Source organism: Bos javanicus, chromosome 28 (assembly GCF_032452875.1).
Source record: "Bos javanicus breed banteng chromosome 28, ARS-OSU_banteng_1.0, whole genome shotgun sequence".
In the NCBI taxonomy this organism is placed as follows: domain Eukaryota; kingdom Metazoa; phylum Chordata; class Mammalia; order Artiodactyla; family Bovidae; genus Bos; species Bos javanicus.
The window spans coordinates 35,075,187-35,098,462 of NC_083895.1; the positions used below are offsets into that span (position 1 = coordinate 35,075,187).

General features: G+C 49.3%; 1 protein-coding gene across 5 annotated transcripts in view; it reads right to left on the minus strand.

The window, feature by feature from the left end:
- DLG5 (discs large MAGUK scaffold protein 5) overlaps window positions 1-4,585 on the minus strand; it is a 121,885-nt gene extending 117,300 nt beyond the window's left edge. For 3 of the 5 annotated variants that reach the window (XM_061405434.1, XM_061405436.1, XM_061405433.1), the window contains exon 1: window positions 4,238-4,585. In XM_061405434.1, coding sequence (XP_061261418.1) covers window positions 4,238-4,541 — 304 coding nt within the window. In that variant the 5' untranslated portion in view covers window positions 4,542-4,585. Of the gene's footprint in view, window positions 1-3,916; window positions 4,098-4,237 lie in introns of those variants that run through there. The other 2 variants (XM_061405438.1, XM_061405437.1) reach the window with 2 other exon arrangements.
- Window positions 4,586-23,276: the final 18,691 nt, after the last annotated feature.

Consider the following 23,276-nt stretch of genomic DNA (forward strand, 5'->3'; position numbering starts at 1 on the left):
GCTTTTGCACCACTTGAGAGGCATGCTGGGAAAAGTCTGGGGAGCCCTCCACGTGTAGATGGTAACTAGAGCCACCAGAGGCGGATGAGAGCATGTGTGGAAAGCATGTGGTAGACAGAGTTATGATGATGATGATGTGCGTGCTCAGTTGTGTCTGACTCATCGCAACCCCACAGAGTGGAGCCCACCAGGATCCTCTGTCCATGGAATCTTCCAGTAAAGAATCCTGGAGCGGGTTGCCACTTCCTACCCCAGGGGATCTTTCTGGCCCAGGGATCAAACCTGCATCTCTTGCACTGGCAGGCAGATTCGTTACCATGGAGCCCTGTGGTATTTCTATCGCTCAGTTAATCTGTCTCATAATGTCACTCTTCTCAGTGTCCCATTCCCCTACCTAGGCAGTGAGCGGCAGGCTGGAATTTCATCCTATGCACCCTGGCCCTGTCTGCACCAAACACAGGACCGGACACTTCGATCCTCCTCAATCACATTTTGCCTCCCAGTAGTTGAGGCAGGCCATGCAGCCCCAACTCACAGACGAGGACCCCGAGGCCCAGGGCCAGGCGGTTGAGGAGCTTCAAGAGAGAAAACCCAGATGTCGGCAAATGAATCAAAGAGAAAAAACAAAGGACCTCATGGGTTCCAAGTAAACAAACCTGATCCTGGTACAATTGCGGAAAAAAACTAGAGACCTGAGCCAGTCAGAAGAGAACAGCTCTCTCCTCTCTCTACCACCAGCAGGGACAAAGGTACCTATTCCCTTCTTAAACATTCATGTAATGGGACAAGGGAAAGCTACAAAACTCCACAGAGCTCCCAATGCAGGAAATGGCTTGAAGCTGTAATGGGAGGGCCTACCCAGGTAACAGGAAAAACCACCAAGGACATGGAAGCTGGAGCGCTACACTTAGCCTGACACCAGCTCCCTTCTACCCTGCGACTTCCAGTCTGTCCTCAGATCTCACAGACAGGCCCGGAACCCTGTGTCTGCAGAAAAGGCAACACTCATGCCACTGGGTGCCACAGAATTGAGTGAAATATTAAAGTATGCTGTAAGATAGAAAATGCTCAATAGCAATGTACTGTCAATTCTGGTACAGAAGTCCCCCTTGCCCCCAGAATAAAGCCACACTGTGGTTTCTTAGTCACCTTCAAACTCCAGGCCTAAGCGTGGTAGACTATAAATGTCCGGGCTATCTCTAATTGAGCATGAGCAGAATAGATGAGTTTGATTTGCTTACCTGCCCAATGCCACCTAGACCAGTTTCCCCCAGTTCCAGACCCCAAGTGGGGAGCCGTCAGACATCATTTCCCCGCAGCACAACAAAGTCCCACAGCACACGAGTGCTAGCCAGGGGATGGCCATTCCAGACCAGGGGTCCACATGGGATGTGGAATCCACCAAGGGAGCCCTTAACTGGGTGATGGCAGCACCTTGGATGGAGAAACAGTGACAAGGGCGCCTCCCCTTGAGGCTGTGGGTCCTTGGGAAGCCAACAGCTTCCTCCCTGGAGCTCCCACAAGAGCCCTGCACTAAAGCTGACCGAGAGGCAGAGCTGTGCACCTGTGTGCAAGGTGGAACCTGCTGGGAGAGCAAAGACCAGGACACAGGGCTGAACCTCCCTGGCTTTGGCTCCTCAGGGATGAAACTGGTGCCTCTATCCCTTCAACCTGAGCAGTCCTTTTAGGCACTGAGCTTTGTACCATAAGAGGGGCTCCCTGGCTGCAAGAAAATATGCTGGAAAATCACTGCACAGTAATTCATCCTTTACAAAGATCCCAAGGCTCTGCGATTTATGTCGTACCACATCATCCCTCATCCCCAAAAGCTCTACATGGCATCTTACCAGGTCAAATGCCATCCTATTGTTTTCTAAAGTATTAACTAAAATTGGGCTTCCCTTGTGGCTCAGTCAGTAAAGAGACCACCTGCAATGCAGGAGTCCCAAGTTTGATCCCTGAGTCGGGAAGATCACCTGGAGAAGGAAATGGCCACCCACTCCAATATTCTTGCCCGGGAAATCCCATGGACAGAGGAGCCTGGTGGGTAACAGTCCATGGGGTCGCAAGAGTTGGACACGACTTAGCGAACAACAACCAAACCAAAATGAACAACTTTCCTTGGAAAAGCTACACAGCTCTACACTGTGTTAAAACTAGGGTCTGAAAAGCTGCCCTTGAGAATAAAATCCAAATCTTATTTCATGCTTTCCTTAGAAGTCAGACCAGCTTCCAGAACTTCAGCTCGGAGAGGCCCCACCATATCCACCAGGCATGGAAAAGAGAGGGACCTAATTAATGACAATTCATCTATTCCAGAGATTAAAGCTAGCCCTGATTCAAACACATCCCACCCAGAACTTGAGTCTGCATTCTAACTTCTGCCAGCTTCCTTGATCAATTTCTTCCTTCAAACACAGACAGCTAGGCAGACAGCAAGGCAATTAAAAAGATACTATGTATAAAATAGGTAAATAACTGGAGAACCTACTGTGTAACACAGGGAATTCTACACAATGCTTTGTGGTGATCTAAATGGGAAGGAAATCTACAAAAGAGGGGATATAGGATATACCTTTAGCTGACTCACTTAGTAAAAGTGAGAAACTAACAGCAGAAAATACTACAACATTGCACTCCAATAAAAAAATTAATTAAAAAAAAAGAAAAGAAGAAAAAGTTAGCCCAAAGAGATTATCCTCTGACCTTATTATCCTCAGAGCCACATCCAACGGCTCTTCTTAACATCTTCCAAACCATCATCCCAGAGGAGGACTAGGTTGACCAGCATAAATGATCGTAATTGGGGGACAATGCAGATTTGAGAGACAAAAATGCTAGAGTCAGAAACCCACAGTGGAAACAGAAGGGCCACCAATGAAACGATCTGCTGTGTAGCCAGCAGTTCAGTCTCTGTATGTCAGCTGCCTTCACTACAAAAAGTCGGTTGGGATGGCCAATATCCAATGGAGTTGTTACCAGGAACAGCTTATAAAATCATCTCCTTAATAAGTCAGGCTTTTAACAGCCAAATGAACGGGTCTCATCAGCCTGTGGCCTACAAGTTGTTACAGGCAGTTTGTCAGCCCTCTCCATTCACTTTTAAAACAAACACAAGACATCGAAAAGGTGGCACTTGCTGCTTCCTGGCTCCAAAGGGGTTAAATAAAACAATGGGTCATAATTGGAAACTCCTGGTGCCCAATACTTTGAGCGACTTAACCACTCCAAGCTGGAGTTTTCTCTCTGGCAAAGTAGGAATCGTAGCTCACAGAGTGGTAACAACAAAACGTGACAAAGCAGAGTGCCTGTCACAACAGTAGGTGCCCAACAATTGCTGGCTCTTCCTTCCTCAGAGCTATGCTTTCTTCTTCAGCTTCCCTGTCTAAAAGCCTGGCTTTCCACAGTCCCCAAACAGGCCACGCCAAGCCTACCAGTTGTCACCAACTCCCAGTAATACTCCCCCCCACACACATACACAGGAATACTCAAGGATTCATGACCCACCATCCAAGGGTACCAGCCACCAGCCTTCCCTCCTCAAACAGCTGGCGCACCCTCAGGGAAGGAACTGAGCCCCAGCAGCTACTACTAAGATTTTCCCATGGTGCAATGCAACTCCCCCCAACTTTTCCCGGCCCACAGTTTCCAAAGAAACCTAGCAGGCATCGTGCATAATCAACCACAAGTCTCGCCGAGCAAAACAGACTTGAGCTCAGAGCAGAGGGAGCTAAGAAAATCAGAAAGTGAAAAGGCACGAGTGGTCCTGAAACCGGGTGCCAGGGACCAAAATTCAGGAGTACCAGCCCTGGCCTGGGTTTTATTCTTTTAGACCTTAACATTGATTAAAGGCTAGCAGAGGTTCTCAAAGGACTGATGGATGAAGAGTCTTAGAAAAGGGACTGACTAGACATACCTCCGAGGTCGCCCCGCAGGCTGGACCCGGCGGTCGCTAGTGGACCCCGCTGCGTGCCGCGGCACCTGGAGAATGAAGGCCTACAGTGCCGGGCATTGTTCACAGCAAGGGCGGGATTGGAGGAGGTGGGAAGCGGGGGGCGGCGGGGGGGAGGGGGTCCACGCATCAGCCCCTCCCCCGGCGGGCTGAAGGAAAGCCAATTTTCCCCGCGGCCAGCGCCAGGTAGATGAATGGCCCTCGCGACCTCCCCTCTCGGAGAACCGGAGAGAGGAGTTGCGGAAGGCGGATGCGAGGGGCCGGGCAGAGGGGTCTGACACTCACCGGCGCCCTCGGAGGGCTGCGGCGGCCCGACGACGCCGTTCAGGTAGAGGATGGGCAGCAGGTGAGGCTGCGTCTTCTCCAGCGCCGCCCGCAGGTCGTGGAAGTGGTCCCGCTCCTTGGCCAGCAGCAGCTTGAGAAGCAGCTCCGCCTTGGCGCCTCCCGCCTCCTCGTCCAGCTGCCGCCGCTCGCCGGGGCTCAGCGCTCCCGCGGCCTCGAGCAGCCCGAGCACGGCCTCCACCTCCGTCATGGCCTGGGCCAGGCTCTGCTGACACTGGGCGAGCAGCTCCCGGCGCTGGGGCTCCATGGTGGCGGCCGCCCCGCCCCGCCCGGCGGACGGCTCCGGGCTCCCCGAGGCCGGCGGGCGCGCGCGCGCAGGCGGGCAAGCGGGCGGGCGGCGACGGGACCCGGGCGCCTCGGGGCGGCGAGCGCTGGCGGTCGCCCTAGCGCGCCGGGAGCCGCGAGGCCGCGGGGGCCATGGGCCGGGGCCTGGGCGGGCTGGGGACCCGGGCGGCTAGCGGCGCTCAGCAGCGGCCGCCTCCCGGGCTCAGGAGCGCAGCCATGTTGGCTGCGGCGGCGGCGGCGGGACTGGAAGAGGAGGAGGAGGAGGAGACGGAGGAGGAGAAGGAGGAGGCGGAGGTGGGGACGGCGGCCGGGGCGCGCCCGGAGGCCCGGCTCCAGCCGGGCATGCTCCCCCTCCCTCCCCCTCGGTGCGCGCCGCTCTCTCGCCGGCCCCGCGAGAAAAAACTCGCCCCGAAACGTCGGCCCCGGCGCCGCCCCCCGAACACAATCGCAACTGCGAGAGGAAAAGTGGCCCGGTCGTGTTCGCCAGGCCCCCTCGACGGCTCAGGGCCCGCCTCGGCGCAGCCCGGTCCGTGCGCCCCGGCCCGGCTCACCGGGGCCCCGCGACCGCCGCCCGCGCCGCCAGGCCCGCGCCCCGCCGCCGCCGGTCTGTCCCTCCGCCCTCCTCTTCTCTCCCCTCCCTTCCCCCGGCCGGCCTTTCAGGAGCCCGGGCGGCCGGCCCCGAGGGGATGGGCGAAGGGGAGGGGTCCCCACCTCCCCGCCCCGAGCCCGCCTGGGAGGCGGGGACGCCGCGCGCGCGGCCCTCCGGGTCTCCGAGGCCCAGGCTCCACCCGCGCTAGAGTACGCGGAGTTAGCGGCCGGGTGGGAAGCAGCCCGCCCCCTCAGCTAGGCACATGGCCAGCCCCCAAGCTATTGGAGACCCCCTCCGAACAAAACCCTTCCCCCCGGTCTAGGGTTTTCTAATCTGAAATACTCCACAATCAAGCCTGGAGACAACTGAGGGGATGTCCCCTAAACTTGGCCATCTCCAAATTTAGACCTCCCCCAAATCTGTGAGATATCCCCACTCACTGCAAGGAGCTCTTATATAGAAAATGATGGTGGTTTAGTCGCTAAGTCGTGTCCGGCTCATGCGACCCTGTGGACTGTAGCCCGCCAGGCTCCTCTGTCCCTGGGATTCTCCAGGCAAGAATACAGTCCCAGGGACAGAGGAGCCTGGCGGGCTACAGCGCATTGGTAGGCAGATTCTTTACCGACTGGGCTAGGAGGGAAGCCCTATATAGAAAATATCCCAGTATTATCCCCTGAGACCGAGTTAATCAGGAGTTATGCCTCACCCGCATTTTAGATGGGTTGGTCCCCAGTGTCTAAAGAAGTGGGATGTTGGGGGTCAGAGATGGAGGGATGGGTTGCTGGAAGAACAAGAAAGTGGTGGGGTGTGCTGTGGAGCCACCGCGCCTTTTTGGCAAGAGAAGTGCTCTTCTTCCTAGGTGTCACCCCAGATTCCAGCTAGTCTCTGGAGAAGGTAAATCCATGGGCTGCAGAAGCCTTGCTCCCCTGATGGCCTCAATGAGGATCTACACTTGGGTTCCAAGTCCAAGAAGGTCTCCTGCCCTTGTGGACACATACCGTTTACCTCTCCTAACCACAGGAGGAGGTCCTTAAAAGCTGGACTCCCGGCTGAGCACTTCCAATAATCCCACCTGGCTAGTGTAGAGTGGAAATCCCAGGGCTGGTGCATTCATTGAGTGAAGCTCATTTACAAACCCTGGGGATCACAGGGGCCTTTTCTGCTGTCACCCCCACCACCAGCATCACCACTTCCATGCTTCCCCTCAATAGCAGTTTTCTTCCATGCTGCTTCTTTTAGGGGGAGGAGTCACTTTTATTTAGTGGAAACAAACTCTATGTATAGTGATTAGAACAAAAGTACCAGAGTTTGCACTTCGGTTTTGAATTTCCTTTTAAGTAGCTACACGGTGTGGAAGCAAATCAATTGCCCTGGCTGTTCTCAGTTTTCTCCTGAGAAAAACAAGATGGGGGGGAGAGTGTATCCCATCAGGGAATATGAACAAGCTCAAGGGTGTCAATGAAGCTTTTGAAATTATCTAAACCTTTTTTATAGACACATATTGTCTACAATGGGCTTCCCTGGTGGCTCAGGGGTAAAGAATCTGCCTGCCAATGCAAGAGACACAGGACCAATCCCTGGGTTGGGGAGATCCCCTAGAGAAAGAAATGGCTAACCCATTCCAGTATTCTTGCCTGCAGAATTCCATGGACAGAGGAGCCTAGCAGGCTACAATCCATGGGGTCACAGAAGAGTCAGACACGACTGAGTGACCAAACAACAACAACAGCAAATTGTCTACAATATGTATTTTTCTGGGACAGAAGTCCGTAACTTTCATCGAATTTATTAAGGGCTCCACGACCCAAAGTGGACCCAAAATGGTGGAACTCAACTCTTGTCAGAGGACTCCCTTCTTAGGTGGTCTGGGCTTCTATAACTGAGCAAAGTTCTAGGGGATGGAAAGGCTGTTCTACTGCCCAGTGCCAGGGGTCTAGACAGGCTCCCTCCCTGTCCTTCCCACTCCTGCCCCTGAAAGGTGGCTCCCCCTTCTGGTCACCTGTTCCCCAACATCCTAAATCATCTGCAAAGGCATCCACTCTTCCCCACACACTGGGAGCTCTGTTCCTAGTTGGATTAACTGGAAATCTAGGGGTGGGAGGGAGGTGGGACGGAAGAGGAGAAGTTTCGGAGACTAATTTGGTCTGTGGTTAGGACAAACGATGACTAAGTCCTAGGTCCAAAGAGTGCCTGGGTAGGAGAGGGCAGGAAGGAGGTGCCGTCTCCCAGTAACCCCTAGAAAGAGGTGCGGAGCTTGGGTGCTGTGTCCCTGGAAGCTTCCCCAGGAAGCAGTGAGGAAATGCATTTACTATGAGTGCTTTCTCCCAGGGGCTGCAGAGTGATAGATGATTACTTTCAGCAGACCCTTTATTGGAAACCCTGGGGTTTTATGCAAAACATAAATTCTGGAGGAAATCATTTACTTTATAAACATATTCAACCTTAGGCGTTCTTTAGCCAGTGACCTTGACATGACCTTGTATTTCTGTAGCATTTTAACCCCTTTAGGGCATCTTCCCTCACACCATTCCCTTTGTGCCCTGTTTTAGGTTGAATTGTGTCATCCCCCCCTCAAAAAAAATATGTTTGAGCCCTGACTCCCAGCACCTGTGAACATGACCTGATTTGGAAATAAGGTCTTTGCAGATGTAATCAAATTAAATCAAGGTCATGGGACTTCCCCGCTGGTCCACTGGTTAAGAATCTGCCTTGCAACGCAGGAGTCATGGGTTTGATCCTTGGTCAGGTAACTAAGATCCCATAAGCTGCAGAGCAACTAAGCCCATGCACCACACTCCAGTCCATGTGTCACAATGAAAGATCCATATGACATAACAGAGCTCCCACAACTAAGGCCCGACACAGCCAAATAAATAAATATTTTTAAAATGACATTATATTGGATTGTTGTTGTTTAGTCACTCAGTCGTGTCCAACTCTTTTGTGAGCCCATAGACTGTAGCCCACCAGCTCCTCTGTCCCTGGGATTTCCCAAGTAAGAATACAGGAGTGGGTTGCTGGATTAGGGGGCCCTAATCCAGGGTCTAATGTTCTTAGAGAAGAGGGAAATTTGGACACAGACACAAGACCATGTGAAGACAGAGGCAGAGGTTGGAGTGCTATATCTACAAGGCAAGACACGCCAAGGATTGCCAGCAATCTCCAGAAGCTGGGGGAAAAGGCCTGAAATAGACTCTCCTGCAGAACTTCCCAGAAGGAACCAATTCTGCCAGCACCCCTATTTCTGACCTTCAGCCTCCAGAACTGTGAGCTAGTAAGTATCTATCACTTTAAGCTCCCCCAACAGTTTGTGGTAACCCACTCCAGTATTCTTGCCTGGAGAATCCCATTGACAGAGGAGCCTGGCGGGCTGGAGTCCATGGGGTAGAACAGAGTCAACACGACTGAGCGACTGAACAACAGTTTGTGGTAAGTTAGTACAGCGGTCCCAGGAAACTAGTGCAGTCTCATCACAGTGGCCAAAGGTGGGTGTCCCCATTTTACACATCACCTGGCCACCTCAGTCTTCTTCTGCCTAAGAATTTCTCTACAGATTTGCAGACCTTTCCTCCTTCTGACCTTAGAGGCAGAGGGCCTCTCCTCCTTGACGACAGCCCTCCAGACTCGGGAGAGAATCTTTGCACCCCCTCCCTGCACACAGACACACACACAAATGGCCTCCCTTTCCATTTGTCAACAAGCAGGCCTGAGTCTTCCAGTTCTCAAAGGGGCCTTCCCTCTCACGTGTCCTCAGGAAAGAACCAGTGCCTGACAATAGAACCTCCACCTGCTCATGGACCCCATATCCCTCAGTTGGAGCTTTGCAATCTGACTTCTGAGAACAATTCCCCCTAGAGAACTGCTCCCCCAACTTAGGTCTCCTGACACCACCCCAAGGCCTTTCCTTCACTCTGGAGCAGGACAGACTTGAGCTCAGATCCCAGCGCTGACACTCACTCCCTAGCCCACTCCCTGGGCTAGTTACTTAACATTTCTGAGCCTCCATTTCTGCCTCTCAACCTTGGGACTGAACATCCCCCTTTGGTGGAGTTACTAGGAGTATTCAGTGATAGGACTTAAATGAAGCCCTCAGTATGTGGCAGGCATATGAACCCCATAACGTAGTGCTTGATCAGGCAACTACAGCAGTGGGAATGCCTGATTTATTTACTTTTTAAATGTTTACTTGGCTGCACCAGGCTTAAGGTGTGGCACGCAAATTCTTAGTTGTGGTATGTGGTATCTAGTTCCCTGACCAGGGATCAAACCTGGGCCCTCTGCATTGGGAACATGGAGTCTTAGCCACTGGGCCACCAGGGAAGTCCCTAGAATGCCTGACTTATAGAATGGCTTTGCACCTTATTAGCTGGGTTGTTGTTGTTTAGTCACTAAGTCATGTCTGACTCTTTTGTGAACCCTGTAGACGGTAGCCTGCCAGGCTTTTTTGTCAATGGAATTTCCCAGGTAAGAATACTGGAATGGGCTGCCATTTCCTCCTGCAAGAGAATCTTCCCAACCCAGGGATCAAACCTGGGTCTCCTGCATTGCTGGTAGATTCTTTACCACAGAGCTACCTGGGAATCCTATTAGCTGGATGACACTGGATAAACCTCTTGTGCCTTAGTCTCTTCATCTATTGATGAGGGATAGTCTCAAGAATTATATCAAAGGAGTTAATGCTCAATCAATAGCAGGTGTACTGTTCTTTTGGCTTCCACCGTCTCCTCTGTCTGAAAGGAAAGGCTCCCTGTAGCATGTAGCAACAGGTTTTCAGCAGTTGTTTTTAGGCTTCTGAAAGCATGGTGTGGGCTCCAGCAGAAAGACATCTATTTCACTTCTATTCAGAGGACAGGTGAGGACAGGGGCCCTTTCTCTGTTGTTCTCTGCTGTACCCACCTCCCACAATGCCTGGCATGTGGTGGTGGGTGCTCAACTGATACTTTTTAATTAATAAGTGAACAGAATGAATGAATGAATGAACAAAAGAATTGTGCACTAAGGCCCTGCTTCAAAAAAATAATACCTGCTAAAAAAAAAAAAATGGAAAGATGAGGAAAGAGACCATCTGAAAAAGGGGCAGCATCAGAAACATCACAAGAGAGGTTGTATTCTTGCTTGGAAACTTCCACAGGCAGAGGAGCCTGGCAGGCTATAGAAGGTGGGGCTGCAAAGAGTTGGACATGACTGGGTGACTGAGCACCAAGAGTGGGTCACATCTGCAGGTCGGGGGCAGGCTGGGAGCTCCAGGCAGAGCCACTACCCCTGGAGGGCTAAGAACCAGGACCCCATCCTCTCCTGCACTGTCCTGCATACATCCTTGGCTCACAAGACCCCACTAAAGATGCGTCTCCTCAGAAATCCATTCCCCAGCTTAGTGTAGCCCTGAGGGTGGGCATGGCCCACTCCAGGTTTCTGCAAGCACAGTCTTACCAAGAATTTTAACCCTTTGATTTAGAGTTGATTCTTCACATTTCAGCTTAGATGTTACCAGCTTTAGGATGGTAACATGCTTTACATGCCTTCCTGACTTCCTCTCAAAAGGGCTAGATGTTTCTGCTCCTAGCTACATTGCACCTTTTTACCTCCCCTTTATTAACATTTATCAACATTCATCCTCAAAATTGCTTCCCAGGTGACTCAGTGGTAACGAATCTGCTTACCAATGCAGAAGATGCAGGTTCAATCCCTGGATCAGGGAGATACCCTGGAGGAGGAAATGGAAACCCACTCCAGTATTCCTGCCTGGACAATCTCATGGACAGAGGAGCCTTGCAGGCTACAGTCCACGGGATCACAAAGAGTCAGACATGACTAAGCGCCCAAGCATGTATGTGCATCCTCAAAACTGCCAGTTTTCTTCTCTCTATCCCCTTGGTACACAGAATGCACCCTCACAAAGATGTCCATGCCGTAGTCCTCAGAACATTCCTCTAAATATGAAATATATTATGTTCCCCAGCTGAAGGGACTGAGCAGATGTGACTAAAGTGACAGACTTTGAAATCAAGAGCACAGCCTAAATTATCCAGGTGGGCCCAATCTAATCAAAGCAGAGGATTTTCTCAGGCTGGAGGCAATAGAAGGGGAAATTGGAGAGATTCCAAGCATAAGAAGGATGTGACAGCCATTGCCAGCTGAGCTATAGGAGTCCACATGCAAAGGGGGCAGAGAGAGGGTCTAAGAATGAAAGGTGGTCCCCAGCTGGCAAAATAATAGGGAGAGCAGTCTTGCAACAGCAAGAAACTAGGTTCTGCTGACAATCTGAATGAGCCTGGAAGTGGATTCTTCCCATGACCGACCAATTAGAGCCACCTGGACAACACCTTGACTTTCACCCTGGCAAAACCCTGGGCGGAGAAAACCAGTCCAGCTGTCTGGACCTTGGACCTGTAAAGCTGTGAGATCTTAGAGGTAGGTTTTTTTAAAGTTTGTAGCAATGTTGTTATGGCCACAGAAAACTAACGATCCTCAAAGAGTATGAGCTCTTCTGGGACAGAAACAATAACCACTACCCACTGTAGAATCCTCAGTCCCTGCCAGAGTGCCCGCCCCCTGGTAGGCACTCAAAAAACAGTATCTGTACCAACAGAAACCTGCTCCTCCACCAGGACTTACTTTGGGGGTAATTTTTTATGGTGTGTTTGGAAAACAGAATCTAGTCCTCCAACAGCAATTGGTGGGGAAGTTTTCACAGGAAGATACTTAGAAAGCGGGCCTGGCCTTCTCTGCAGGCTGAGTGACTGGAGCCCCAGGGGCCTCTTGACCCTGGACTTTCCCAGTGGGTGAAAGACAGCTGTTCCCTGGAGAAGAAACAGGTCCTCGTGTCTGCTCCCTGTATGCAGCCCCCTCAGAGGTAAGCAAGGCTGCCTTCGAGAGGGAGTCTGTGCATGGGTGCGCATATGCACAACAAGAGTAAGGGCGTTGTGGGGAGGAATGGGGCTGTCTCAGTGTGAGCGTGGTATGAGCGGAGAAGCAAGGATCCTTTCATGGTTACACCCTGGGAATTGCAGGTGGCCCGACATCTGAGATATGACATTTCAAAGGATTTCCTTGAAGAATTCCTTAAAAGAATGAACTCTCCTGGGATGCCAAAAATGGAATTCTATTTATGAAAACACCACATTTCACATAGCTCTTTAGGAATGTTATGATGATGAAGTGAACTACACCTGTTTAGAAAAACATTGGCTTCAGCTTGGCTCTTGGTAGCATCTCAAATTGTGAAGACATTTTTCTTCCAGATTGTTTTTGCTCTTAGTTCAGGAAAACTCAGAGGCAAATGCCCTAAGATTTTCAAACAAGTAATCGGAGAGTGGCTCATACCTAGTGATGAAGCTTGCCTGGAGTGCAAGGACAGGGCGAAATTCTGAGTGAGCCCGGAGATTCAAAGCACTTAAGAATCTTAGAAAGGAGCGCACCTGCTCATGGTGCCCACCACCATGCTCAGGAATGCCCTAATGGAGCACTTCCATCTTTCTGGTCTAAGCCAGGGACTCTAGTCTCAGAGGTCCACTGTCTCAAAAAGCAAAAGATGACAGTTCCCCTTTCTGAGTGCCTACACACTAGGCACTATACCGAAGGCTTTCCCTACCGTCCAAATTCCTCTCCCTACACCCATGGGCAATAAGAACTACAATCAGCTCCGTGTTACAGAGGAGGGACCCAAGGCTGCTCCGAGCCCTCCTAACTGTGTCTCCCATCTTGCAGGAGAGAGAAAATCTCTAGGGTAAGAGAGTGGCTGAGAGGCCTCAGAAGAGCTTTTTTTAAAAAATTATTTCTTTCTTTTTGGCCACAGTGGGTCTTGGTTGCGGTGTGCAGGCTTTCCCTAGTTGCCGTGAGGTGGGGCTATTCTTCATTGTGGTACATGGCCTTCTCCTGGCGGTGGCTTCTCTTGCTGCAGGGCACAGACTCTAGGTAACACACAGGCTCAGTAGTCACAGTGTGCAGGCTGTAGAGCATGGGTTCAGTAGTTGGGGCACAAGGGCTTTAGTTGCTCCGCAGTATGTGGAATCTTCCCGGACCAGGGATTGAACCCATGCCCCCTCTATTGGTAGGCAGATTCTTATCCCCTGCACCACTAGGGAAGTCCTCAGAAGAGCTTTGGCCAGTGCATCAATACTACCCCTGCCAGAATGTATAATAAATTGGTATAGCCACTATGGAAAATAATACGGAGTTTCCTCAAAAAACTGAAAACACAGTTGCCATATGATCCTACAGTCCTGCTCCTGGGCATGTACCCAGACAAAACTATAATTCAAAGAGACACATGCATCTGTGTGTTCATTGCAGCACTGTTTACAAAAACCAAGACATGGGAGCAACCTGAATGTCCATCGACAGATGAGCGGACAAAGAAGATGTGGTACACATACACAGTGGAATACTACTCATCCCTAAAAAAGTAATGCCGTTGGCAGCGACGTGGATTGCTAGAGATTATCATACTAAGTGAAGTAAGTCAAAAAGACAAATACCGTATGATACCATTTACATATGGAATATAAAATACCATACAAGTGAACATATATATATGAAACAGAAATAGTCACAGACATAGAAAACAGACCTGTGGTTGCCAAGGGGAGGGAAGGATTGGGAGTCTGACATTAGCAGATACAAACTATTATATATAGGATGAATAAACAACAAAGTCCTAGTGCACAGCACAGGGAACTCTCTTTAATATCCTGTGGTAAACCATAATGGAAGAGAATATATATAGCTGAATCACTTTACTGTACAGCAGAAATTAAACACAACATGGTAAATAAACTGTACTTCAATTAATTAAAAAAAAAAAAATACCCCTGCTTTCAGAGGAATGGAATCCAGCCACTACAGAACAAGCTAGAAATCAATAGCTGTCTTGCAGACACATGTAAATCACATGTAAAGCACATGTAAATCAGATGCAAATGGACCCAAGACCTAGTAAGACTCTTGGAGGTGGTGAGAATGAACCCGAGTCAGAAACAGCATGTTAGAAGGGATGGAACAGTGGCTTTCGGTTGCCAGCCGGGAACCACCGGCGCTGTGCAGTTTTACTGGAGTTGTTCCTTGGCGGGAAAGCCCCTCTGTGGGCGTCCTTGTTCCGGCAAGCACAGACGCACAGGTGTTCCTGCATCCGTGGCAACGGGCGACAGCGCAGGTAGTGGCTTCGGTGGAAGGCCGTGGAGACCTCAGAGACTGAATGTACTGATGGACAGTGGCCAGACCACATACAAAAATAGAACTCTGACCCACAGTCTGAAGCAACCAGTTTAGAAAACCAGCTGATCTGTCTGCAGAAACCAAACAACAACCCGTCTAGCAATCAGCCTCAAAGAGCCAGGATTTAATAACTGACTACTTCCCTAATTTTGTATCTTCTTATAACTTCACACCAACAAAAGAAAGCCAAATATGCTCCCCTAACCAATTACATAGGATGTGTGTGTGAGTGTGTGTGTGTGTGTGAAGTCACTTCAGTCGTGTCCGACCCTTTGCCACCCTATGGGCCATAGCCCATCAGGCTCCTCTGTTCATGGGATTTTCCAGGCAAGAATACTGGAGTGGGTTGTCATGTCCTCCTCCAGGGATCTTCCCGACCCAGGAACTGAACCTGCGTCTCTTACAGCTCCTGCATTGGCGGGCAGGTTCTTTACCTCTAGTGCCACCTGGGAAGCCCTACAGACGAAGTCTACTAGTTAACGCACCCCATGCCAACAGCCTCCAATCAGAGCATACCTGAAGTATGCTTCCCCTTTTTCCACTAAAAACTTTATCCCTTCTCTGCACACCAAAAGCAAGTGATGGTGGCTGACTCGCTTGCTATAGCAAACTCAGAGTATACAGCCTTTGCTTATTCTCATCTGAGTTTGTTTCTTTCCACACTTCCCAATTGTTGAATTTCTTAGTGACTCTGTTTTCTTACTTGTAAACCTAGGATACTAATTTGGGGCATGAATCTTGGGGGATGAAACTGCCTTAGATTGTTGGGGAGCCTCCTGATAAGCCCCTACTCCTGGGGTCACCTCTGATCTCCATTCAGCAGCCACACACCCCACTCCCTGCTCGTTCTCTGCACATGGAGGTGCATCCGCATGTCCAGTGCCTTCACTGCTCTCGAGGGAAGAGCCCGAAACCCAGGTGGGGAACTGCCCGCTTACCCGAGGTCCTCTCCTCTGGAGGTCTCTGAGAAACCAGTCCTCAGTCTTCAGTTTCTCCCCTCTGACTCCCAGGCTCTGAAAGCCAGCACGTGAGCCCTTTTAGGAGTCCCACAGGTGTCAGCTTATGCCTCTGGTGAAATTGAAGTGGACAAAAGAGGGCAAAAGTCCACGCAGCACCGAGCTGCCAGGAGCCATGGGAACTTCCCAACCAGGGAAGGCCAGTCGTGGCCTGTACACAGAGCTCTGCTCTCTGGAGGGAGTTTTCCTCTTTGGTTTCAGGGTGCCCCACCCAGCCTCTCTGAGTCTCTTTTATTCGGGGAGGCTGGTTGACTCCAGAGGAATTCCTTCTTTCCTGAGGTTGGCTCCACCCCAGGCTGGCCCCACCTTCTCACTGCAAGACAAAAGCCAGAAAAACACAATAGTAATAGTTACCATTCTTGTTAGCATGGTGCCATGTGTGGACTGTGTTCATCCTCAGAAAAACCCCGTGAAGTAGATACTACAAATGGAGTCACAGAGAAGTCAAATGATGTGCTCAAGGTCACACAGATAGTAAGTAGGAGAAGAGCGGTGAGGGCCCAGGTCTGGAGGTAAATTCTGCAGCCCTTCAGTCTACTGCTCCTGAATGTCTTCAAATGATCACAGATGCTAATAGAAGAATCTTTAGGGAGTTCTAAAGTTCGGAGCAAGATTCATTTACATTTCAAAGAAAGGCTAGTTTCTCTCTCGTTCACTAATGTTGGTTCTACAAACGTTTGTCAACCCAAGAGAAATACCAAGAGAACTGAAATGAAGACCTTCTCCACCTCACTTTTCTAAGAATGAGGAGGCCTCCCTGCTAATCCCCCACCAGTCACTTCAGAGCCTCCCAAAGAGGGAAACCCATCGTATGTTCCAAAGAGAGAAGACCGTACATCTCACCGGACAATACATGTGACACCAGAGCAGTGATTGTGACATCCAGGTCCCTGGACCCCAGGCCAGAACCTGCAAGGCCAGATCCTCCAGGGCAGAGGTCTAAGGACCTGAATTTTTAACCAGCACCCCAAGTGAATCCCGTCTATAGTCTAGGAAACAGTGAACCCAAAGCTGGGCCTCTCTGAGGTCCCTTCCTACTTGACACAGCTTGTGTTGTAGCCTGAAGAGCTTCATGCTAACTTGCATACCCACCCTACCAACATCCCCTGAGCGCTGTGCTGGGCAGGTGGAGGGGCTGCAGAGTTGCAGGCAGGGCACCCCCCACAAAACACACACCCCCACCCTTGCTCAGCTCCAGTGCTGCCATTTTTATCAGAACCCAGGCCCTGGAGGCACAGGACCAAAGGAGACCACATTGTTAGAGATCTGTCTTTCTCCCTGATGAGGTTCTACGCTATGGGAGGAAAGAAGCCCAGTTCACTCATTTTTATTGGTTAACTCCCTCCTATCACCCCCTCCCTGCGGCTGACGCTTTCGAGACTTTCAGTAATTGTCAGCTGAATGAATAAATTAATGACAAAGGGAGACAGATGTGTTAACAGCTAACAGTAATTTGAGCAGAATGGAGTAAGTGCTAAATGATGGTGGAATGAGTCATTATTGCTGACGGGGAAGGAAGAGGGGGGAAGATATTCATACTCTCTCCCCTGTACTGTCAAAACAGAATCTTAACTCTTCCTGTCTTCCTGTCTCTCCTGCATAGAGAAGACAGCAGAATGCGCACGTGTATGATTTAAGTGATTCCAAAGCACATACCAGCATCGTCACCCCCTCCCCAGCTCCCCAGATTAATTATGAAATAGAACCTTGCTAGAATCCCAGAAGTTTGAATTCAGAAGCTTGAGCTCCTGTGTTCCCCTCATGGCAGCCCATCACCCCCCTCTCTTCCCCCGCACCCAGACTCTGTCCTGAATCTGGTGTGAACCATTTTCTTCGCTTTTATCATTGAACTGTGAATGCATATACATGCCCGCTCAGTTGCTAAGGCATGTCCAACTCGTTGGGATCCCATGGACTGTGGCCCGCCAGGTTCCTCTTGTCCAAGGGACTCTCCAGGCAGGCAGGAATACTAGAGTGAGTTGCCATTTTCTCCTCCAGGGCATCTTCCCAACCCAGGGATTGAACCCGTGTCTCCTGCATTGGCAGGCAGATTCTTTACCACTGAGGCGCCTGGGAAGCCCATATGAATGCATACACCACCAGACAACACACTCTCTCGAGTTACCTGGTTTTGAGTGTTCCACACTGGCACATTTTCTTTTGTGGTGTGCCCATTTTTTGGAGTTTTGCCCATGCCATCATGGTTCATTCCTTCTCACTGCTGTGTGGTCCAGTTTACTGTATAAACACAGCCCCCCCATTTCCTTGGATTTCTTCTAGTGATGGTCATTAGGACTGTGTCAAGTCTTTGGTGATACTAGCAATGCTGGTATATGTAATTCCTATGGTACTAAGGCACACGCGCCAATCTCTTCTGTATTTAAGAGGAATTGCTGAGTCATGGGGTATGTTTAACTTTACCAGGTGATACCTGTTTTCTGAAGTGGTTGCAGCCAAAAAAAAAGTACATTCTTTTCGCACATAAATGAAGACAGTGCGTCAGCTGGTATGGTACTCCATGGTATAAGATCCTTCCATTGTGCTTCATTCTCCTCTGCATAGGACTTGAGCTGCTTAAACTCCCAGAAGACTGCTTGAGCTCCAGCCATCACATCTAAATTCCAGCCAACAAAAAGGAGGAAAAAAAAAAGTTTCACCCTTTTCCTTTGAATATACTTTCAGAAAGTCACACTAGCCACTTCCTCTTATTTCCCAGTGGCCAGACTTAATCTCATGGACACAATAAACTGCAAATGATTGTAGGAAATGTAGTCTTTATTCTCGGTACCAACATGCCCAGCTAAAAGTTGAGAGTTCCATCATGAAGGAAGAAGAGAGAATAGATTTGTAGGACAATGAACAATCTCTGCCATAGACTGGCCTAGCTCAGAAGAGCACTTGTAAGCAGATCTGCCTAATTGCTTCCCCATGTAAACATACACACTGACATATCCCACAACACAAAACACTGGAGGGTAAAATACACCTTTAACAAGGCCACGTTCTTAAGCTTTGCAAGTTACACTATCTGTTCACCTAGAAAACTAGGTAGTGCCCACATGGTCAATTTTACAGTAAGTTTCTTTCCTCTGGCTATAGTGTTGCCATCCTTCTCTCTGGGTCCTCTACTCCTGATTTTTTAAAGTTAGGGCTTTTCTCCCAGACCTCTCCTAATTAACTGGTATTTTATGTCCCTTTGAAACATAAACACTGCATTGAAACCAAATGGGTTGGGCCTAGAAGCCCATACATCCAGCCTAGGTAAATAAGGTAAGCATATAAAATTAACTGCATGCAAATACATTTTTAACAACCCAGAAATTATCCATCTCAAAAGTCTTCCAAGGCTTCTGACTAGAAAAATATGACCAAACCTTTGGCTCCCCAGGCCCTTTGTAATCTGACCCTGACCTATCTTTTTAGCTTTAACTTACCACTGTCCAAATGGGCTTCTCAGGTGGCACAGTGGTAAAGAATCTGCCTGCCAATTCAGGAGACACAAGAGCCACAGGTTCGATCCCTGGGTCGGGAAGATCCCCTCGAGAAGAGAATGACTACCTCCTCCAGTATTCTTGCCTGTAAAATCCCATGGACAGAGGAGCCTGATGGGCTAGAGTCCATGGGGTCGCAAAGAGTCGGACACGACTGAGCAACTGAGCACACACACATTGTCAAAAATGGGCTAAAATATAATAATGACGACGATGATAACAATAACAACAATGATACTGGAAGTTACCATTAAATGAGTGTGTATTATGTGCCAGTTAGTCTTAGCCTATTGACATACATTCCCTCATTTAATCTTCTATGGTGTTGGTATTTTTGCCTTTTTACACGTGAGGAAACTGAGCCTCAAAGGGAGTTTCCCCAAAGTCTTAAAACTGATGTGATAACCAGAATTCTCTGATTTGGTCAAACCCACTGTTTGAGAATACGGCTCAAGTGACCTTTTCTCCACAACCCACCACTCTTCACCCCTGAGCAAAATGCCTCTCTGTGCTTCCCTGTAACCCCTCCCTTCTTGTCTGTAGTCCTTTCCACCACGTGTTCCACAAATCGTCACTGGGCACCTATTATATGCCAGGCGTTGTGTTGTGTGGCCTTGCTTCCGTCTCTCTGCCCAGCTAGATCTGGGAATGTTGTGTCTGGGAGGAATTGTGTCTCTTCTAAAAAAAAAGTCAAATTATTTTAATTATGCTTAAAATATCTGTAACATGAAAATTATCATCTGAATCCTTTTTTAAACTCATTCATTTATTTATTTTTGACGGTGTTGGGTCTTCGTTGCTTTGCACAGGCTTCAGCTGGTTGCAGTCAGTGTGGGCTACTCTTCCTCGTGGCATGTGGGCTTCTCACCACAGCGGCATCTCAGGGCCTCAGTAGCTGTGGCACACAGGCTTAGTGGCACCGGGCATGTGCAACCTTCCTGGACCAGAGATGGAACCCATGTCCCTTGCATTGACAGGTAGATTCTTATATCTAGTGCACCACTAGGGAAGTGGGAAGTCCCTTCTTAACCACTTCTAAGTCTACAGGTCAGTAGTGTTAAGTATATTCACACTGGTGTGCAAGCAATCTCCAGAACTCCTTTTCATCTTGCAAAGCTGAAACTCTACATGCATTAGAGAACAGCCCCCCAATCCCCTCTTCCCTCTGCCCTCAGCAACCCCCATTCTACTTTCTGTGTCTGTGAATCTGACTACTCTAGGTCTACGACATCATATGAGTGGAATCATACAATATCATCCCTTTGTAATTGGCCTGTTCTACTTAGCGTAATGTGCCCATGGTTCATCCACGTTGTAGCATGTGACAGGATTGCCTCTCCTTATAACCCTGGATAATACTGTGCTGCATGTATTTACCACATTTTGTTTATCCAGTCATCTGCTCACTGACACTTGGGTTGCCTCCACCTCTGATTATTGTGAATAACGTTGCTATGAACATGGGCATACAAAAGCACCATGAGATACCACTTTCAATCCTTTTGGATGTATACCCGGAGGCAGAATCACCCAGCAATTGCTGGGCCATATGGCAATTCTCTGTGTACTATTCTGAGGAACCATGATACTGTTTTCTGCAGTGACTACACCATTTTCCATTCCCACCATCAGTGAAAAAGGGATCCCATGTTTGCACATCCTCACCACCACTTGTTATTTTCTGGGTTTTTCTTTCTATGCTTTCTTATTGAAGCGAACTGACCCATGAACAAGGCAGGATTAATCCTTGTATAATTTATAGTCAGCTCTCCATACCTTAGGTTCCTCCGAACCCTTAGATTCATCCAGCCATGGACCATGATAGTAACTGTAGTATTTACTATTGAAAGGTTTTGTGTCTAAGTGGATCTGTGCAGTTCAAATCCATGTTGCTCAAGGGTCAATTGTATAGATGACGTGCTTTTTGAGTAGTAGCCATCCTAATGGGTGTGACGTGGTTTAGTGTTTAAATTCTCGCTAAATAAGCCTGACTCTGGCATATAGAATGTTTGTGGAGTGACTGAATGATTTCACCACAAATGGATGGGATAGTTGTGTTTCCCAAGGTTTTTTCCATGAAGAAATAGTCAAGAACCTGAATTGAATTAACCGTGAGACCGCACACCCTCTGCAGAACAGTGGCTTTCTTCTGAGCCCCAAGGGGTTTGTCCGTGCCTATCAGGTGCCAATGACCCCCCCTCAGTCCCCTTGGTGGGCAGCTCCTTAGTGGTAAGCAAGAGGTGGCCAGTCCCTAGGGCGACCTCTCCAACCTGGCTCCACTCTGCATAAAGCAAGCAAATCTAGGAGAAAGAAACTCACAGGCATGCCAAATCCAAGGACCCTCAAGCCCATCCCTGCCTCCCACTCTCCCCTGCTGGTCCCACCAGAGATGCTCTGGGAGTGGAGGAGGGGAGCAGGAGCCCAGCCAACTTTCCCCTCCACCCTCTGTGCTCAGTGGAGCAGAGAGAGTCACATTTCAGCAACGCTCCCAGGCCAACTTGAAAGCCGAAACAAGCGGCCACACTGCCTTGTGTGAGCTCCTCCGGATGCCTGCAGGCTTATGCTGGGCTGAGTCACTTCCTCACCTTAATTCTCCCCTAATTCCTTCCCTTTCTCTGCAGCTTCACTCCCGGCACCACTGTCTGGGCGTGGAATGTCTGGGGAAGCTGCACAGGTGGGGCGGCTGGGCTGTCTGCCTAGATACTGCAAACATGACCAGGACTGGGGATAGAGGACGTGGGGGGCAGGAGTGGGGTGCAAATCCAAGCCAGGTTTGTCTGCTGGCTCTGAGGAGCATCCTAATCCCTGAAGCCAATTTGATTTCTGCAAGTCTGAGCGCAGAGTTGTCACCTCCTGGCAGGATTCCTGAGGGGCCCTGAAGAGGGGCTGCTGGAGGAAGGGGCAGATGATGGAGAGGAGCAGAGGAAAGGGTAGGGAGTCATGACTGCTTTTGCATTCCAGGGACCTCCATCCCACGGTGCCTGCCCTGGAGAACAGGGCTGCCTCCTGGAAGGTCATGTTCAAAGGTGGTCTTCTATGTGCCAGTTTCCTGGAGGTCACAATGGTTAGCTTGAGCCAGCCTGTTTCTGGAAGTACAGCTGTTCCTCTTACCTGTGTGTACCATTTCTTCCCCTGTCTACAACGAAAGTTTTCTTTTAGGATCCTGGGTTCTATGTCTGTATCTCTTTTGCACTGTTTCCTGTGTCTGCCTGCCTCAGCTTGTATATCCTCAGATAGAAACCAGAGCATAGTTTTAATTTTCATTAAAGTTATTCATTCACATCGCTCCAAGAGGCAAATCGTGGTGCAAAACTTATGAAAAAGCTCTCTCCCTCATGAGCGCTCTCCTTCAATTTCTATGACTCATTCTTTAGGCATTTGCCATAATTTCCTAAATAATATTGTTTTATTACTACTTCAACGATTTTTCAGCTTTAGGCACTATTTATTATTGTCTTCTCCACTCCAATAACCCACTCTCCCTTCCTGGCCTCCATCCTCCTAATATAACCGTATAATGATTTGACTAGAACAACAGTTGGTGTTTATATTATTACCATTTGGTGAACACGATTCCCATGTGTTTACACTAAAAGCCATGGCATGGATTATGATTATTTCTCTTTTCTTGCATCAGCTTTTATTTTCCCCTAGAGTTACTAATCATCCCCCCACCCCGATTCACTTAGTTTTCTTTGTACTCAATGCCAAACTCTTCCAGTTCCTGAAATCTCCCCTCATTACCTTTAGATGATATTCTGCTGCTGCTGCTGCTGCTGCTGCTAAGTTGCTTCAGTCGTGGCCAACTCTGTGTGACCCCATAGATGGCAGCCCACCAGACTCTGCCGTCCCTGGGATTCTCCAGGCAAGAACACTGGAGAGGGTTGCCATTGCCTTCTCCAATGCATGAAGTGAAAAGTGAAAGTGAAGTCGCTCAGTCGTGTCCGACTCTTCGCGACCCCATGGACTGCAGCCCACCAGGCTCCTCCATCCGTGGGATTTTCCAGGCAAGGGTACTGGAGTGGGGTGCCATTGCCTTCTCTGAGATGATGTTCTACCAGTTTCATTTTCTTGAAGCAATCTCTCCTGGAGCTTCCTGACCTAATCAGATTTAGGCTAGGTGTCGCCTGGGCCTGTTGTACTATTTTTATCTAGCGATCTTTCTTCACTAACATCTTAGAGTTAGATTCCTGCTTCCTGCTGTCTTTTTCTTGCCTTACAAACTTATTTTGGTGAAACATATCTTCCAATAGCCTCTTGAGTACATGAAAACAATTTTTTTCTGATCATTTAACAGCATTTCAATCGCAGGAAATGTCTTTTTTTTTTTTAATTTCAAACTTGATTGATAGTTTGGTTGGATATAAAATTTTAAGTTGTGGGTAATT